Source organism: Platalea leucorodia (genome assembly GCF_965183815.1).
Source record: "Platalea leucorodia genome assembly, chromosome: 1".
NCBI lineage: Eukaryota > Metazoa > Chordata > Aves > Pelecaniformes > Threskiornithidae > Platalea > Platalea leucorodia.
The window spans coordinates 97,895,264-97,913,466 of record NC_138823.1 but is presented as its reverse complement, the minus strand read 5'-3'; the positions used below and the strand labels follow the sequence as shown (position 1 = coordinate 97,913,466).

Sequence of the window (18,203 nt, the reverse complement as noted above, 5' to 3'; positions counted from 1 at the left end):
AGATAATGGCCGTGGGTAGGGTCTGAGAGGTGACCCGTTCCAGCATTTTCCCCTCAGGCCGCACAGCTTATTCACAAAAGCCCCAAAGTTAGGGCTGCATTATTCAGGCCTTTACGCTGCAGATTACTTAGTCATTAAAAAAAACAGGCGCTGATGACACTGAAGGTGTTTAGCAGTTTCAGTCCTGAAAGGGAATCAATAACTCATTCTGTGAAGAGAGATGCACTGCATCGGGATTAGAAGTGCCAGTTAGTGTTAGTGCTTCCAGACTTGCCGGTGAGCGTTCCTGCAATCGCTATTTGACTGAAGGCTCCAAACATTTTTTTGGTTTAGTTTTTAATTTAAAAAAGCCTTTCTCCATCAATAGGCAGGCCCCAGAGCTGCACAGATGAGAGACAGAGATCTGCTTTCACAGACTCGCAGAAGGGAGACTCCACCGCCTCTCTGGGCAACCTGTGCCAGCGCTCGGTCGCCCTCACAGTGCAAACCTTCATGTTTCCACACGAACAACAGTAATTTTACTTACTCATTTCAGCGTATGTGGGGTGGATCCTCAAATGCTGCACCCCTTCAATGCCGGCTGAAGTTTGTGTGCAGCTTTTTCAGTTTCATGTACAAAGAAGGAAGAGGAGCGTTTCTTTAACGCAGTGCAGTATTTATTCTGGGCTATGCTGCAGGAGGGGAGTCCTCTAGAGAACAGATAGCGGCTTAACTCCCCACTTCTTTCACTGATCTGGTAAGAGACATCCGTGTGTATCTTAACGGATCCATTTCCAAGCTTTGGCTGTGGATTTATGAGGGATACCGTTTATGCAGAAATCTTACTGAATTCCCAAAAGACTGCAAGTCTGAATCTGTTGAACCTATGCTCAGTTAATTTTTGGCGATGTCTTCTCAGTTGAACACAATGCTTTAGCTCGGAGATCTGCTTCCCGAGAGAGCAGGAGAAGAGCAAAACGTGAGCTTTCACTGCCCCCAGCATGCGATGGGCAGGGTGAGGTTGAGGCAGGAGACCTTTCAAGTCCCAGCCTAGAGCAGAGTCCCACCGTTTGGGAAGCCTTGGGCTGTGCCTCCAGTGATTGCAATTGGCCTGGGGTTTGGCGTATGTGGCTAACAGTTGCCCTTTGACCTCTTGAACTGAAACACCGCAATACTTGCAGTGTCCGGCTAGGCACTTCTAGTCCAAGTGCAGTCATTTACTTCCTATCGACTACTAGTTCCTTACACAGCTTGTTTTGAAGTTGCACGTAGTTGAGCCTCCTGCTGAAATCCCTGGCTCAGTAATGCGGGGAAGGGCTTACCTTTGCTACTTGTTTTCTGTTACCTCTGTGCCAGGAGGAGGGTGGTAACGAGTCATCTGATGGTTGTTTTTTTCCCAAAAAGCTTGAAAATGAGATCCTTTGTCTGTCTTTATTTACATCAGTTCTCCTTGACTGGTGGGGTACCTAACTGCTTGCTGCATCCTTGTTTGTTCATACAGAACTGGCTGCTGTGTATCTTTGGGTGTGGTGTTTTTTTTGTTTCCTTCTGTTTCTCCTGGAGACAATAGAAATAGCACTGAAGCATTCACTTTGGGGAGTGAAAGCTCCACCCTCAAGCCTCCCCCTGCCAATTATCTTTATGGGCTTTACAAACAAGAAAAATAAGCTTAATTTGGTCCAGTTCTCCCCTCAAGCTGTACTTTCTCTCTAGAGAGGTTCAGAGCAATGTCTCTGCTCTCCCACGTTGCATGTACCGGTTCTTTTCCAGCTGATGTCCAAACGTGGTGAAAACTCCAGATAAGAAAAGCGTTGGCAGATGTCAGAGGATGATGCTTGAAAAATGATGAGCGATTTGAACTCTAGTAAGGGGCTGGAGAGTATGGAAAGAAAGAAAAGAAGGAGAGTATGGAGACAGAAGCAGCTGAAATAGAGTAATTCGGAGGCTGATAAAGTAAGAAAGAGTGGCACAGAGCAGGTTTCTGTGGATAGGAGATCAACTTTCATCGCCCTGTGGGACACGTGGGACAACTTGAGTGGAAGGTGTCTTTCTGAGCTCCTAACCGCGTAGCACAAATTTACTGAAAAGCCAAGCTTTCGTTCATTCTGCCACTCAGGGAAGAATTTTGTAGGCAATTTTGTACAATTTGTAGGCCACACTTGCCGGCGTGGGCATAGGGTGGTGTTGCACCGTCTGCATCTTGCCCTGAGAGCTGCTTAAGGGGTGCTGGTGATGTCCATGCACACACCGGCCACGGTCGGCTCGCACCGCTCCGGAGCAGGGCGGCCGCTTTGTCCCACGCAGACCGGCTGGACCGTGCCACCAGGGCACGGCCGCACTCTTGTTTCAGACTTAGTTGCCTGGAAGCCTTGTTCCGAGGCGCAAGAGGGAGGAATGGGGGTGAGGAAGATGATGGCAGAGGCACTGGAATGGGTTCCCCAGAGCGGTTGTGGGTGCCCCCTCCCTGGAAGTGTTCAAGGCCAGGCTGGATGGGGCTCTGAGCACCCGGGTCTAGTGGAAGGTGTCCCTGCCCACGGCAGGGGGGTTGGAACCAGGTGATCTTTAAGGTCCCTTCCAACCCAACCCATTCTCGGATTCTATGGTCATGGACACGTGGATGGATCTAGCTTTTACGTTCTAAACTGCTTGCTAAACAGAGAGGTCTGTCTCCTGCCTCAGGGTTGATGTATCCATGTATGTAAAAGTTGGACACTCATCAAATAGATGTTAAAACAGAAATTGTTGTATCTTATGTCCCGTCATTAACAGGGAATGTTGCAAGAAGGTGACGGCAGGGTGTACCTGGCTGCCGGTTGTTCCCGCAGGCCTGCTTTCGTAAGTCGTTTCTGAAGTGGCTTGAAGCAGCCGGTCACGGTAGCAGGAACGCTGTTGCTGAGCTGGTCACCAGGGGCTGCCTGTTTAATGGAGAATTGATTTTTTTTTTTTTCTCTCAGCCATCTTCTTTGTTTCCTGCCTAAAGATGGCATTAGATTGCAGTTTGATTGCTAGTAATTACATGGACTTCACTGAAGACACACACGTCTCTTTTCCTTAGATGGGTTTTATGAAATGCTTCAGTTGTTAGTTAAAACATAAAAAGCCGCTATATAATCCTGCTACGGGAACCAGAGCTAGTTATGGGGAAAGGGGATCTTTAGTCAAAAATTTGTGGGTTTTTTTTACTTCATTTATTTATCTGAACCTCCCTGGATAGCTACGGACTTGTTGGCTGCCAGAATGGAAATGCACACAACCACACACAAACAAGGATTGTAAGGTCAGTGAAAACTTACCCAGCTGGAAGAAAAACAAAAAAGCCAAGTACCAGAGTTTTGGTCAAGTTGTGTCTCCATATCAGCAATGGAAAGGAGCAGAATTTGGTCAGTTAAGTATATGGACCTTTTATTTTTGTTTAAGTGGAAGCCCGTGTGCGCATCGGGGAGGGGAGCGGCTCCCACCCACCAGTTACAGTGAGGATGCCGATGCCGACTGTTTCTTTGGGGTCAGAATTTTTGCACCATTTTTTGCACCATGAAAACTAAACAGCCGGAGCAGAGCTGCCACCTTCTGTACTTTCTGCAGAAGGCTAGTGAGGCTGTTTGAAGGTGTGTGCTTATTCTTGTGAAGGTTTTTCGTCCCCTTTTCGCTACGCAGAGGCTGCAGTTTGTCACAGCCTGAAATGCTGTGCCACCACTGAAGCTGCTCGGGGGGGAAAAGAAAAGGGGGGGGGGAAGCTGAAAAGGTGCTATGAAAGTAGGGGGTACTACTGAGTGGCGGTTTCTCTAACCACGGGGTGTTGCCCGTTGGACAAAGGCTTGCGAAGAGGGAAGGGAGAGCAGAGTTGGCAAACGCTGCCCAGGGGCTCTGGCAGCAGGCACCTGTCAGGGTGTACGTACCCTGGGCTGACAACATGGTGGTGAGGGGTAGTTTTTGTTTGTGTGTGTGTGCGTCTAGTACAGACTGCTGGTTTTGTTCTTTATTAGCCTGGTGTTGGCTACTGCTTCAGCAGCTGAGGCGCCAGTCATCTTCCTTTGCCCACCTTCGCTGAACCAGCTCACAGAGACGGCGCTCGTGGCTCAGCCGGCGCAACGCCCCGTCGCTCTGCTCTGGTAAGTCACGTCTTGCTCTTCTGCTTTGCTCCCCGCCGCGGGCGCGCACTCTGTTGCTGCAGCTGCCAGGCTGCAGTGCCGAGCCTGGCTGGCGGCAGGAGGGCGGGTATCCTCAACTGCATCCGTTTCTTACGCTAGCCGTCACTGGGACAGAAGGTGATAAAATACACAGGCACAGGAATGCTTTTTTTTTTTTTTTTTTTAAATGAATTTTTTTAAGAAACTGCATACATCAGAGACAAACAATAATTTAAATACCATGCAGTTTCAGTATGTACAAAAACTAGGACATAGAGATCCAGTTTAATCTTTTTCTAGTTATTTACATCGTTTTCATACAGCCATAATCTGTTAAATTACAATACTGGAAGAGCACATGATTGACAGCCACCACACTCACTCCTATACAAAGACAAACTATATACATACACTTGGATATCAACTGGAAAACGCAACTGGTGCAGGAGTAACTGGGACACATGGGAATGCAGGTAATGTGCCCGTCACCTCCTCTTTGTTTACAGAAGTTGTTCCAAGCTTGAGCAGACTGAACGCTGGGGAAAAAATCATTTGTCCCCTTTTTCTTTCCTGATTTTTTTATTAGCCTAGTCATCTCCCATGGCTATTTATACAAAGTGATTTTATTTGCAGGCACGTTAGGGAGCCCCCGTTCACGTGTAACTATGGGTTTCCATCTCGCCCATCTTTTTTTGTGAGTGCAAGCTTTCGCCAGGCATGTTGGGAGTGCTCCCCCTCTCTTGGTTTATGGCGTTTCCACTGCACACACGGCACTGTAGAAGTAACGAAGGTGAGGAGGTTGGCGACTAGTTGCGGTGATGACAAAAAGTGCTGTGGTTACATGTAAGTATTAGGCTGAAATATATTTGTGTAATGGACTCACTAAATAGTTTCAGTTAACAGAAAATAGTTACAAGTCTATTATATTCTTGTCCCGCCTTCCTTCTCTTCTGGTAAGTGCGCGGAAGGAATTAGCTAGACACAAAAGCCGACCTGAGCCCCATCCCAGCAAACCTGCGGCCTGAAACTTCTTCAGCTTGCAGGTACCTGACCAGCGGGGCGGAGGGTGGGGGAAGGCCACAAGGCGGGCCTTCCCTGCCAGCCAGCCATACGTCCCCAGAGCCCGCTGCTGGCCAGGCGGTGGGTGGGAGGGCGATGCCGCCATCGCGTTTCCTCGCCATCGCTGCTTTTTTTCCCCCCAAACAATCAAAACTTTTGTCTAAATGTTTTGGAGTTGCTTTTCCAATCCCCGCCACCTCCACAGCCCCCCCGCCCCGGCTTCCACCTCATCTTTCCATAGGCTGTAGAGCAGCTGTCACAGCACTTGAATAGCCCAGCAGGATTCAGTAGATTATAACCAAAATGCTTTTCTTCCTTGGCTCTAGAATATTATCTCCATTTTCAGCCCTGGAGATGGATGATGGGAATAGTAATTTTTGTTGATTTTTCCATTCTCTAAACCTGATATAATTTCTTTATTACTACTATTAATCTCTTCCTAATATGAATGAGGATGACTGGTGTTAACTGCAACGTTAACAGAGTCTTAGCAGGAATACCATCATCTTTATGTCCTACACATAAGCCAGGCTGAAGGGGGGGGAAATCGTGACTGTTTGGTTTTTTTTTTTCCTTCACCCTCAACAGGATCACAACTACTTTGCTGTGATGGCTTTCACAGATGAGAAAACGATTTAAAAAAAAAAGACCTAGCTGTTCCCCAGTCTGCCTGCAACTTCCCGTGGATGCCAGAGGCGGGCATGCAAACTGAGGATGCGCTGCAGTGTTCAGGCACTGAAGGGCTGTTGAAGAATGCCTCGCCAAAGGGTAACTTTGCAAAATACCCACACCCACTGAAGCTAAAACCAGATGAAGTGCCAGTTCTGTGATGCTTACTACAGTGCCAAACACTTTATATGGCTTCTTTCTCCTCCTCCTTCTCCCTTTTCAGTAATAAGCTCTACTTGCAATTTGGGAGAGACATGGCAGTTCTTCCACTGTGTCCTGGTGTCTGCTCAGGCAGGCATTAACATCATTAAAAAAAAAAAAAGACAAAAGCAAAAAGCATTGCCACGCGTAGCTTCCCTGGGGACAGTGTGAATCCTGAGGCAGGCAGAGCGCGACACCTTGCTAAGCGGTCAGCGGGGACCTGCCCGGGGCCCACCCAGATGGAGGCAGGGTGGTCGGGGAGCATCTGGCCGTCACCCAGGGCTCAGCTGTTTTGTGCCTCAGCCAGCACCCAAGGGTTTATTTAGGCTACCAGACGGGCAGGCGTGGGCACTGCTGGGGTCGATGCCCACGAGGGACGGTGGCAGCGCCCAGAGTGATGTTGCCCACAGGCGACCTGTTCCCCTGGGGACTCTGGCACTGACAACAGACTGACAACAGCAGTCTGCTACTTCCATCTCTTTCCTCTTCATTTTAATTGTAAAATGAAAAAAAAAAATCTCACCTGTTCCTCCCACCAGCCTACTGAGTCCTGTGGTTTCTGTCCTTAAATGGCCTCCTTCCCTTTCACACCGAACCGCTGAGCTAACGATGCCAGGGCAGGTGTGGGATCCGTACTGGGCACATGAGGGCTTGCTGCTCTTCAACACAGCGATGTTGCAGAGCCCTTTCCTAATGCAATGCGTGTGTAGGCAAAAGCCTAGAGTTTTGTTTTTCCCTTTTTAAAGCTGTGATGCAGTTTTGTTACGTGTGCATGTGTATGTGAATGAATTTAAAAACATGAACCCCAGGTTTTTGTGAAAATAACCCCAAAGCAGTGTATTCCTGGCTAGTACATAAGTAAGTGCTCCGTCTTTGCTGCACTGAGCCAATAACATTGCACATTAAAGGCTTCCACTACTGATGAACTTGTCTCTAAAGCAACTGTGAGCTGGTGATACAGGGATCACTGTGTGTGTTGCTTCGGAAATCACTACCTGGTCTGGGAAGCGCATCACATCAGAGGCATGCTGCCTCAAAAACGAGGCACCAGAAGCCAATTCTTATTTAACAGCTAATAATCCATAGCATGGCAAGGATGGCCACAGATGAGAATGAAATGCTTTCGCTTGTCTCTCTCTGATGGAGAGCAAACCTGTGAGGTATTGAGTACCACCGCTAAGCGTAAATGGAGTGTGTTGGCCTCACCGCCAGTGTCGTTCGGCAGGCTGGATGCCAGAACAACCCCGTGGTCCTTTTGCTTTACTCCTGCGACCAGAGGAACGCGATGGAGGCCTGAGAAGAGGCAGGAGCATTGGCACTACGCAGCATTGGCCATCAAATGCTCACGTGTGAGAGGCTTCTCAGCCCGCGATCAGTAAAGGGCAATGTTAGCATGGCATCGGGGGAGGTAGAGAGGGAGCGCAGAAGAGTGGATAGATACGTGGAAGACAGCAAGAAAGGAAAAAGTAATAATAACAGAAATAACAACACCGTAGTAAAAAACTTTGGCCTCTCTGTTCAAACTGTCAAAGCAAAATAGAAGAAGAAATGTGGAAGAAAAAAAGGTGTCCTGAAGTAGTAATTTGGAACTTCTTACAGTAATGTTGCTACAGTGCTTTGGGCTAGTGGCCCAAAACATGGCATAATAGTTTCTTGCTAAAGCTGGAAAGGAATCCTAGACAATGTTTGCCCCAGCTTGCTGGCATTATACTGGTTAAGGACTTGATTCTGGGAGGTGCTGGCCAAAGTTCAGAAAAGCACTTATATGTGTTCAGCTTCAATTAAGCTTGTCAGACGTGTTCTTGAATGCAGTGAGGCTGTTTGCATGCTTACTTAGTGTTAAGCACACGCTTAAGTTGGCAGGTAAACCAGGCCCAGAGTGACCAGCTCTCTGAGCTCTGCTTGGTCAGTTTGTGTGTTAAACCACTATAATAAAAATAAATTAAAACCAAACCAGAACACTCCTGGATTTCTGTCCTTATGCCTCAGCTGTGGGTACTGGTGGCAAGTCTCACCATCCACACCAATCCAACAGATGCCTTTTGTTAGGCCAGGTAACACAATCTGTCATGCTTTTCTCAGTATGAGTTTAGGGTCAGTTCTTGAAACACCTGCTACAGAGAGGACAGATATTCCTCATCGACCCCCCCAGTTCCTCCCGTCGTGTGTCCCTCTGCAGAGCGGCTGGGAATGCCCGCCTTTCTCGCTGCCGGGTGTGTGTTGGCTCTCACACAGTCGCAAGGCTCGGGGGTAAAAACAAACTACAAGCTGAGCGAATGCCGTGCAGTGACCATGAAGAGATGGGTTTTGCTTGCGTGTCCTCAACATTCTTGTCGCTTACTGCTGATGGGTTCATAACGTTATACTTGAAAGAGATGAAAAAAATAAACAGTTGCTAGAGCTGAACCAGCCTTCAGTAGGGAGTCCTGTTCTTTACAGGTGATGCCTTTTTCTGCTTGGGAGCCGAACAATGCCTATCGACTGGCCATAAACTTCTCCAAGGAAAGAAATGCCTTTCTAGCCAGATGATATTCACAGATGGGCTGGCCCGTAGAGTAATTTTTGCTCCTTCACCATCCTCATAAGGTGCTCGCAGCCTGAAAGGAGTGTTTGGTATAAGTGCTTTAGTGCCATAGGTGCCGGTCTTTTGGAGACTTCACCCAGGCCAGTGATTCCCTGAACACCATCTTGGGGCTCTCTAGAGTTGATGACAGAGGCTTGTCAGGATGAAGGGTGCTTGAAGACAAAATGGATGCACCACCAGCTGGGCTTGAACATGTATGGCAAGTCCACATGCCAGGAAAGTCTTATACATAGATGCCAAGTCTTGGCACGATTCCCACCAGGGGTATTTTCTGTTACTGAAGCTTGAACCAGCTGATCTGATGATGCTGCAGTACCCATCACATGTAAATACAATTTTCCTTTTTTTTTTTTTTTTTAATTTATATTTTTCTACTCTTCTTTTTTTTTTAAAAAGGCAGTTTAGAAGATTTACATTGTACATAACAGGGAAGTGAATAATACCAGCACTTATGGTTCCTTTTAGTTATGTTTTGAAGACGGCATAGTAGTCAGGTAGAATTGAACTGCTACGGTCTATGAAACCTAAAACCCAAGGGGAAAAAAAAAAGAAAAAAAAAGAGAGATAAGCTAATATCCTCACATGCATATTATACATAAAAAAATTGGAGAACTAATTGCTACAGTGACGCAATTAGGCAGCTTGATTCCTGCAGCACTGACATCAGCCACGCTGGCACTGCGGACCCAGAACAGACACTCACAGTTCATAGGCATAAGCAGTTTGCACCAAAGTCTACCAAAGACACTACTACGCCTTGGGTCCATCCTCTCAGATCCCTGAGCGAGTTTATTTCAGATCAGCTAGTCCTCTTTCAGACCACACCATGCCTCATTCCATAAAAATTGTCTGGTTTAGACAAACTTTGTGCTCTTCAGCCAGAAAGATTTACATACAGTTCAAGTACGATTATTCCTTAATGTCTGAGGCTAAAGAGAGAAGTAGAGCTAAAATGGCCGCCCTTTCTGCAAGTACACCCTGTGTCAGGAGGCCTGTGTTTGTCAGCTCTGCAAAGGTTGGGTTTTTTTTTAAGCTTTGATTTTTTCACTCTATCATTAATTAACGTGTCCCACTAGTAAAGCAACACTCACATTCTTTGCTCAGCTCATGCCACTGCTTAATGACATGAATAGCTCATTACCTTGCTAATGATTTTATAATGGTGATTTATCTAAGTTTGTTTAAGGGAATTGCTTTATTTTGTTTAAGCGCGCTTCCTTCAAGTGCATATTTCCTGAAGCCACTTGTCTAACCAGTAAGTCATGCTGAACTTCAGACAAACCCTTATTCCAATTTCTATTATATTAGCTATACCTCTGAGTATGCCTGGCCCAGAGTTAGCAAGCCGAAGCCACTCGGTGCCTTTCAAAAAGAAACTGAGCCATCTCAGAGGGTCACTGCTCACTCCAACACTGGAAGAGAAGCAAAATATTGCCCAGAAACCTGCAAAAGCCAAGCAGCTGGAGAGACTTCTGGAAAACTAAACCAGTCTCTATGTTTGTGGGATGCTAAAGACCTCATGGAAATCAACGGAGCTCTCAATGGAGCTCAGCTCCTTGTAGCAACACCCCCTTTAAAACAGCCTCATCCTTTCTAAATGTGTCACTGCGCTCCTGGCGGAGCGAGCCAAACGTCCCTCAAAGGCTCAGTCACCGAGGTCAACAGCTCTAGGCCAACTGCACACCCTAAAGCTGCTTCCAGCCCTCGCGGCTCAAAGGCAGCTGGCTTGTTACTCTAGCAGCGCTCAGTTATTACAAACCCCAGCGCAACCGCCCTAGCACATGCTAGGAAGTAGAAGGGAGATCGTTTCTGCAAGGGAATATATGCATAATACATGCGGTGAATTTTAATATAGTTATTAATTTATACACATAAAAATCCCCTAATACAAAATTAATTTTGCCTTAAGCTTTTCTGTATTTTTCTTAAAAGTATTAACTGCATTTTTTATGAGTACCTAGCTGATGAACGTATTCATACAAGGGCAGCTCCAGTTCTGCACCAGATCTTGCTCTCGCTTGTCTTCAATACGTAACACTTGTCTTTAATGTCTAACAATGAGTGGGGGTTAATGTTGATTTGCAAAGGCCTGACTTCAGCTGAAATGCCCCGAGTTCAGCTCATCTCGGCATCAAAGCCAGGGCAGAGTCAGCACAGGCTGTGTGAGGGGATGTGCCCTGACCTCCCAGCGTGCCTCAGCCCTAGCCTGTCAGACAGGAGGCTTGTTAGTTTGGGGTCATGGATAATTCATTCAGTCTCTACCTTTTTAACTAAAAAAAAGCCTAAAAGTGTAAGAATTAGTGCCTCTCACAATGCTGATCTTGCTGTTTCCCCACTGCATCGCCTATGGCAGGACGTGGAGGGCAGGACTGAGCGATCTGTGCGTGGGATGTGCGTAGCGTGGAACAGCCGTATCCCCAGCGGGGTTTGAGGGTACGCTCGTTCATACCTTGCTACGCACTGGCTCTACAAGGGTGCCTTGTCCTCCTTCAGACACCAACACAATTTACTTCTGATATCAGAAGAACAGACATGAAGGTAGAGCATGATGATTTAAGAAATAAAATAAAAGGAGTTACACTTCATTAAACAGATGGCACGTGCCTGCATACCACCATGTAAGGAGGCAGCATGAGCTCGTTCTGTGCGAGTTTCTTTTACAGCTTCTAATTCTAAATGTTGTTTAGACCTCATGGTGTGTTCAGTGGGTGTTGAAGAAACAGCTGCTGGGTTTTTTTTTGGAAAACAACAGTATTCATTGATAGTCTTAAAACATTAATCGCAGCTTACCTTGTTAGATGCCTACTTAATTCATGAACTTCCATTTCAGTGCTTTTAAATTCATTAAGCTCTTTTCGAATGGCTGCCTGCAAAGAACAAATAAACTCATAAATGTATAAATGAGAGAGATCAAAATAAGTTGACTTTGTTCTCAAAACAGTATATTAAAAGTGAGGCAGACAGATAGGTAACGTTATCAGAGAGAGAAAGAAAAAAACAAAAAAAACCTTTAAAATGTGAAAAGGAAGAGACATAACCATGTTCTAAATCACATAAAGGGAAGAGATAAATGCTTCGGTGGAATGGCTCAATTTGAAAACATACCATAGACAACATAGGTACAGAACCCAATTCTGGCTTATTATGTAAACACTTTCATGTACAAAATCCAAATTAGCATAAGCATGAGAAAAAACCCGTGCACCAGAGTTTCTCAAACACTGCGATCTGTTTCAGAGCTGGACTGTGAGTACACTGGGCCCGGATCCCACCGGACTCACATTTGAGATGCCTCCCACCTTTATGCGGTCCTGAATTTCCTTGGGTGAAGTTACCGAGAGTGGCCAAGCTTACTTGGGAGGGAAGAGGGACGCCTGGCTCCCTGCCCTCCCCTCTGCCTGGGGCTGTGCCCCTCTGCCCGCCTCCCCCCTTCTGACCCAGCTGTGCCATTTACTGAACGGATTCAAGGGCACTAATCCAACAGAAAACGAGCCACAGGTGGTCATATTCAGCACCTGCAAGAGACCCGGTTACCTACAGCCTCTGCGGTTTGTCCGTGAGGGAAAAGAAAACCAGGGGTGGCTGGCAGGAGGAGAAATACTGAAGAATACAAAAAAGAAGGAGGGGTGACTTGGAGGGACTCAGCTTCGTGTTGGAGAGGGTGCTCAGCAGAACTGGCTCAAGTCCCAAGCCTTGAGTCCAAGTGCTCCAGTCGGTGGTGCTCGTGTCTGTCAGGAATTTTTCTTGATGAAGGAAATGTAAACCAGTACAAAGAGCAGTTTGTGGCAACAGCCACTGATCCAGTCACCAGCCACCTTTGCCTTGACAAGCCCTACGTGATAGATTTTGCGAGCGTGATCTACAGAAAAGGCCCCTTGTGCTCTTTCTGCGCAGCTTTGCTTTTCTATTTACCTTAGAAATGCCTGTCAGGCTCTGCCTCCATCCATCAGGACAGAGCGATGGCTATGCAGCAACTCAAGGGCCTACCTTCAGCAGACCAATTTGCTGCTTAAGTGACTGTGAAGGAGGCCACCCGGGCTGCTGACTCCCACAAGGTCTGGAATCTATTCCCCCCTGCATCCCTCATCTGTTGGAGAGCTTTAAAAGTGCCCTTTTTAATCCTGTAACAGTCAGACCTGCTAAAGGTGAAGTCAGACTGAAGGCAGTTCCCTACATCCAGCACGCAGAGCAAGATTTACTGACAAGCAGAAAAGTCCATTACTAAAATCTATTTTTGCAATAAATCTAGCCTGTGCTGACCAATGAAGACAGTTATTGAATCAAAGCTCTGCAAGAAAATCATCTTTTATAGGATGTTGCAGCTTTGTCAGACATTTTAGAGTTGCTTCCAATTTGTCTGGCTATTTTTTTCCAACAGTGGGCACAGTGGTAGGGAAAAGCAGGTCATCTGAACGGCAGAAATCAGAATACGACCCATATGATGCAAATCCCCAAAATAACGTATCTACTTCCTTATGCCATAAGGGGCATTAATATTAGAATAACAAAAATTTCTTCTTCTCCTGCTTTGCTTAGAAAAGGTTCACTTGGCGAACTTAAGCCCTTTGCTCTGTGTACTGACTTTGCACATGCATTATAAAAAAGAAAAAGTGACCTCAAAGTACTTTGCCTTAATACCAAATTCTTTACCAGGCCACATTTAATAGCGGTATTTAATACTTGTTCTTTTCACAGACACAGGATGAGGAAGGACACCAAACCTCCTTTCCCAGCTGAAGTCTCTCCATGCCTTTCATCCCAGACAGGGATCTCTCAAAGGCTGCAGAACCATTTGGAAATTTATTCCCTCCCTACCAATTGGAAGAATATAACTAAGTCTGTTGAATAAGATCTTGTCCAACATGGTGAGGTAAAATGGGAAAAGTTAATTTAACCCACTATATTATGGTCTGTGGACAGTCCAGAGGAAGTTTTTCTCTTTTTCAGATCAGTTTATGCTATATTAACTTATTCAAAACTAAACTGGAAAAGCCCTCTGTCAAGGAGAAAATCAGTGGTCACAAAACTATACAAGTCCTTCGGTTAAATTTTACAAATAGAACGGGCTGCCCTTTCCTCTGTGAATAAAACCAAGAGCACCATAAATGAGTGGCACGGCCAGGAATCCTGCTCCTGTCTCTAAACATTGGACATCATGGTCCATTGCTGCATGAGTCCCACAGCAAAGAAATAGTTGGGTAGCTGAAAGTCTTTAAAATTACACGGGCATCATAGAGTGACTAACGTATGGGAGTCACTGATCAGTCTCATAGTCCTCTTTTCTTACAGTGGCCATAAAATGTTTAAGTCTTCTTCCTGAGGCACCATTAAGACCCTCAGGATATGACTGTTGTAATTTGCCAGCAGCGTGAACTCCTCTGCCACCAGTGCTGCCACCAGAGACACCACTTAGTGAAGGCCCGAGTGGCGCTCAAGAGAACAGTGCACCCGCTACCAAATACACAGCTTTTCTTCATCTGCAGGGCTCGTGCAATTTCAGTTTAGTCCTTAAAATACTCTGTGGAATGCGGCAGAAACCCTGAGTAAACACCCCTGTCGTTAGACACTAGAAAGAAGTTACCTGGCTTCGGTGGGAAGTGCTTTTGCCAAGTATTTGACCTGCTGCCATTTCTGCACCCAGGCCTTCTCCATCCTAGCACAGCAATTCTGGCAAGTGCTGCTGTCACACTGCTCTGCTAGGCCTTGCAGGAGCTCTCAGCTGGCAGCATTATGTGGCAAGACCAAAACCAACAAACAGAGTTTGAGACCTTTCCTCAAAGGGCTTGATATTCTCCCCTCTCTGTTTAAATGGTATAATGCTGCTAGGCTTGCTCCTGGTTTCCACACATGTAGGAGCCTTCTTGGCAAAGATTTATGACTCAAACAACAAACGTTGTGAACAGGAAGAAACCAAAGGTGTGTTGGGAAGGGAACTCAGGTGGAGGTTTATTCCTTGATGGCCGTGGGACCTGAGGGATGCTGTTTGCCACGACATGCTCTAGCTATTCAGATCATGGCTCTCCCGAAGTTGCTTCACTTACTTTGTCGGCGGCTGTGAGTCGTGTCCAGGGTTTGTCCGCCCTCCTGTCGTAGTCCTGTGCGTCTGCCACTTCCACGTAGTCACTGAAGCGGATGAGGATCTTCCTCTCACGTAGCTCTTCTACCGTGGGCCTTTGACTCAGCTGCAGGTTTGAGGAAGGAAGTGGAAAAAGACATCAGAATTTCACTTTTTCCTTGCAGAATGCTGCTTGGGGATTTATTTTACTACAACCATCATTATGATAATAAGAGGGTTCAAACATTCCCAGTAATGTTGTTTTTATCAACCTTTCACAGAATTGCTACTTGGGAGACAACCTCTCGTTATAGCACCTTGAATATCATCCCACCCTGCTGCCGGAACAGCCCACTGTTGCTTGGGAAGCAGCTGTGGCTGGAGACCCCGATCCCCGGCTGAGGGTGGTCACCCCTGGCAGAAATGCAAGAAAGTCTCCTCGTGCACCGATGTCCCAGGAAGAGACGAAGACCACAACACAACTTTAAAAGTACCTGCACAGGCTGTGCGCTCCCCAGCCTGAGAAGAGTCACGCAGAGGCACCGAGCGGATCCTGCCCTGAATTATGGGCAAAAGGCGACAAACAACTTTCCTTACCATTCTGATATTCTGCAGACTTGTCCTGACCTCCAGAAAAGGCAGGCAGGCTGATGATGACTATTGCTCATTGAACTTTTCACTCTATGCTGCAGCTCAATTTTCTGTCACAGCGTATTTGACTTTTAACAGTTTACATTGCATACTACAAGCCCAGAAAAAAAATTGCAAGGGTGGATTGTATCATGTCAAGAAAGCATCTTCATTGTTCCAAAGCATTTCTTTCAAATTCCACAGCAGAAGAGGCAGCCACAGCCAAAACTCTCCTCTCAAATTAGAACCAGTAGTGTGCTGGTAGTCCATGTATCCTACACCAGTTACATGGCTAGGGACAGGAATTGGCTTTCAGGGATCAGTTCTCCTTGGATGCAGAGTGTGTTTGTTTATGCCAAAAGCAATTACACAAGTGTTTCTGAAGAAGGTGCTACATATATGTGTGCATGTGGCTGGACATTAGCTGCAAAAGTTTCACTATTAGAGTGAAACATTTTAATCATGATACATCAGAAAAAATAATATCCTGCTAACAATTAGCTAGACAGGTCTAAATTAGTGAAATTAGCGGCAATTAGCAAAACATCTAAATATTTCATAAAATGCTTGAGACTATTCTGCAAAGGTATTTAGGCTCCTGGATCCTGACATGCAATTCCACCTTCCTCCCAAAGTAAGTATCATCTCAGTTCCCTGCATTTCATCTTGCAGGGAGAATTAAGATTCAAAACAGTCAGCATGCTAAGTGGAGGGTGAAAAATTTGCGAGATCACAAGAAAGAGAAGCACATGCTTGAAATCCCACCTTTCTCCAGCATTTGGGTGCTGATGCAAGATACCTCCACCACCCCATCCTTCCTCTGGATTTAAATCCCTGGGTGCTTGTTCTTGGCATGGGTGGTTCCCCCTCTCTCTTCTCTTTTTAGAAAAGATGGTTGCGACAGGAGGTGACAGTGGGGCTGCTCTCCTCACACGGATAGCCCTGAGCATGCACTCATGAACTGGGTTCCAACACCTCGTGTAGGGAGTCTGCAGAGCTGCACTAACGCCCTGCCTGCGAGATGCTCAGGGACAGGAATCGCGTCCTACCCCTCCTGGCTGCAGCCCAGCCATTTTGCACAGACTGGAGGGAGGGAAATCTCGGAAAGAGAGGGTAACCAGGAGCACAACTCTGCACTGCCACGTAATGCCCTTGCCTAGGACAGCTGGCATCAGTCAAGCAGCAGCTTGGCAGTTCATGTGTTGTCTCCACAGCCATTTTAGGGTAAATTACAACATCTAATAGGGGAAAAACTTGCTGGTTTGAAAAAAAGCATCTCTGAAACTTCTGAATATTGCAAAGATCTTAAAACTAGACAGTTTTCTCACACCCACCTTCTTCTATGGGAGGCATGAAGTTTCCTGGGGTGAGCTGCTCTGCACGTGTTTGTCACACAACATTTATAAGCTTCCTCTTATTTCTTCCAAGAGTTTCCCAAGAAAAGTCCCATTTTATATACCCACGTTCAGGCCAGCCATGCTCAGGTCAGCCAAAGAGCACGTATGCAGTGAGGTTAGCAAGGAGCATGACTTTCTGAACTCAGACTACAGGTTTTGGGGACCTTTTTTAAAAAAACAAAATGCATAGACAGTAGGCATAACTTTTTTTTTTTTTTTTAGACAACAGGACAAATCTATATGTGAGCTAGAGTACCATGTCAGAAAAGCCAGAGGGCACAACAAAGTAAATCGAAACACGTATAGATGTAAAAATGTTATTTTTCACTCTAGCAGAACAGAATTGCCTCTTCAGCCTGCAGCCCTGATACCTACGCCTAAGTCACCTCCAAGCCAAATGCACACTGCAATTAATAGGTGAGATTTTAACAAAAGCAAGCAAACCAAACTGCTATACCATGCTTGGAGTATAATCACAGTCATGCTCTGAGTGAGGCTTCTCTCTGTCCTACAACTCATCTTGAATGTGATTTCAAATTGCTAGGTTTTTCTAGCAGCCCTAACGCTAGGAGCTGCAGGTTGGTTAGCGCTGATGCATTATTACTCAGCTAGCACAGCAGAATTTTGCTTCCGATTATTTAAAATCTAAGCGCTGACTATGGGAATAGAGAATCTTTATGCTGAAATAATATTAGGACTACACCGCAACATTTCTAAGATAAGGGTGAGACTCCATCTTTACTTGCATCAACTGCTTCTTTTCTCACACCAGCACAAATTAAGGATGAATCACCAATATTATCTGTACATTTCTCAGCTTTTATAATTTTAGGACGTAGCCTAGATGTTGTCTCAAATTAGCACGGAGTTTTTAAAAAAATAAAATGTCTTACTACATGGCGTATGATGACACCAACAAAATATGAAATCTTGTGAATTAAACTCTGTGTTTCTAAACGGCTACAAGGGAAGCAGGAGCTCCTACAAGCTTTCCAAGCTGGAAGAGGACTTTCACAAAATGACTGGCTCTATTTCACAGCTTCTGTCAGCTCTTGACTTTAGCCCGCTTTCACGTTTGTGCTAATCTAAGCGATTAGCAAGTTTGTACAAAGGAGCAGGCAGGTGGCTGTTGACGCGCTGAAACACGCCGTGCCAGGCTGATGTCTAGGTGGTGCTGAGAGCACAAGAGCACCCAGAGCCACAGAGGCAGTGGTACTTTTGCCAGCAGCGTGAATTCACTGCTGGTATTTACCTCAGCGCTGCACTGGGTCTTACACAGCTAATTTGGCTTCCTTGGTGCGCTGGGTGGGGGTTAAAATCAAAGAAATGACGGTCAATGTTAAGGGTCACATGAGGACATGAGACAAACCTGAGGTAAGTCCTCATGTTCTCAAATGCACAAAAAACAAACCAGGTGCATCACCTGCACATTTTACACCACTGAAACTCACTGCAACCCTTCGTTCGGGTGTGAAGAACAGTGCACTGAGTTATAGGAGAAA

General features: G+C 46.1%; 1 protein-coding gene across 1 annotated transcript in view; it reads right to left on the bottom strand.

Annotated features, from left to right (window-relative positions):
- Window positions 1-4,329: 4,329 nt before the first annotated feature.
- Window positions 4,330-18,203, bottom strand: part of PHACTR1 (phosphatase and actin regulator 1) — a gene marked incomplete at its 5' end in the record, with an annotated part of 314,606 nt that continues 300,732 nt past the window's right edge. The window contains 3 exons of the mRNA XM_082319596.1: window positions 4,330-9,143; window positions 11,410-11,486; window positions 14,661-14,801. Coding sequence (XP_082175722.1) covers window positions 9,128-9,143; window positions 11,410-11,486; window positions 14,661-14,801 — 234 coding nt within the window. The 3' untranslated portion in view covers window positions 4,330-9,127. The remainder of the gene's footprint in view (window positions 9,144-11,409; window positions 11,487-14,660; window positions 14,802-18,203) is intronic.